At 40.1% G+C, this 1,577-nt stretch overlaps 1 protein-coding gene across 3 annotated transcripts in view; it reads right to left on the reverse strand.

Annotated features, from left to right (window-relative positions):
- Window positions 1-603: 603 nt before the first annotated feature.
- Window positions 604-1,577, reverse strand: part of Ccdc198 (coiled-coil domain containing 198) — a 24,139-nt gene continuing 23,165 nt past the window's right edge. For all 3 annotated transcript variants that reach the window (XM_031362444.1, XM_031362441.1, XM_031362442.1), the window contains exon 7: window positions 604-1,047. In XM_031362444.1, coding sequence (XP_031218304.1) covers window positions 812-1,047 — 236 coding nt within the window. In that variant the 3' untranslated portion in view covers window positions 604-811. The remainder of the gene's footprint in view (window positions 1,048-1,577) is intronic.

Below are 1,577 nucleotides of genomic sequence, written 5' to 3' on the forward strand. Positions count from 1 at the left end.
TCCTCCCTTGCCCCTGGGTCCAAGTTTTTCTGGCTGCCTTGGAACTCACTGTGTAGCTCTGGCTGCCCTCAGACTCATGGAGATCTGCCTTCCTCTGCCTCCTGGGTGCTGGGATTAAAGGCAAGTGTCACCAGTTGCCCAACTACATGCTTCTAAAGGTAAACCAGCACCGAGTTTTGAGATGCATGGTGTTATTGAAAGTCTCCATGATGGACACTTTTTGGTACCTATTCCCTTGTGTGGACTCTCTTCATCAGCTAGCATTTGGCCTATGACTTGCATTCACTGATAGGAAATGGTAGAAGTGGTCTAAGGTGGATTCAGTGATTACACACTTGTCACGACTATGTCCTCTGGCTTCCTCTGACTGGGATATTTGCTGCTAGACACCCTGGACTGGTTTAAAGGAAAAATTTACTACATTGCTGCACAGATTATGTAGAAAGTGGTCAAGTTCCAGTTGTCTTTTGCCTTTGCTTAGACTCTATGTGACTCTAGTCTTAGCAGCCATATGATGTCCAATTAGATAAGCTATGTTAAGAGACCAACAGAACAACGTCACTGAGCCCAGCTACCAATAGAAAAGTGAGACAAACAATGACCTTTGTTTCAACCTCTTAGTTTTAAGGCATAGACTTATAGCACTCATGACAAGACTATTAGCCACAAGACTCCAGATGACATCTTTTCTGCATACCAAAATAGCTTATATCCCTCAGAGTAGTCCATATGCAAATATGACTGATTTTATGGAAGAAAACAAACCCAAGGCAGTCTGTGCACTCACTATCTAGGGTAGCATCTAGCTCTTTTACACACTGTCGTAAAAGTCATCATAAAGAGGGATCTTCTCTGTCTTGGTCCTCACCAGTGCTTGTGGTCTCCTTTCATCTTTCTCAAGCTCATCAGAGTCAGAGCTGGAACTGTCACAGAAAAGCTGTCCCTGTACTTCTTGTGCACGAAGCCATGTTTCCATTTTGCCAATTTTCCGGACACAATAGTCATTCTCTGTGTAATAGTCCAAGAATTCTTCATTCTGGGGATTTCCTGCAAAAGAGCAAAAGTTTGTTACTTTTTAAAAAATTTCTCCTTAAGAATGATTATTTAAAATGATATTATTATAGAATAACTTACTTGAGGTTAATACTGGAAGAAAAATTAAATATTAACCATTTATGTAAACTATACAACTGTTGTCATAGGAATTAAAATCTTTCTTGTCTTTCTATCTGATAAAACTTTTTTGAAAATGTTTTAATCCCCTTAGCCCGGACCTGGTAGAACTGCTATTTACACAAAGGTCCAGCTGTATTCTTGGACTTATGTGATCCATCTTTCTCCACTTCCCTTTATTTCCCTTCTACGATTCTTTCAAAACTAGCCAGTTTCAAAAGATTGTAAGGTTGGACCCCAGCCAATGCAGAAAAAACACAGCCACCACCTGTGTCAATAAAAACCATGAGCACTGCCCGTGCCAGTGTGCCTGCTAGCCCAGTTTGGATTCTGGCATGACCTTTTTACAAAAAAGAATTGCTTTTTGACTTTTGCTTTATTCTGTTTTTTTTTTTTTTTTTTTT

This window comes from Mastomys coucha, unplaced genomic scaffold (assembly GCF_008632895.1).
Source record: "Mastomys coucha isolate ucsf_1 unplaced genomic scaffold, UCSF_Mcou_1 pScaffold9, whole genome shotgun sequence".
NCBI lineage: Eukaryota > Metazoa > Chordata > Mammalia > Rodentia > Muridae > Mastomys > Mastomys coucha.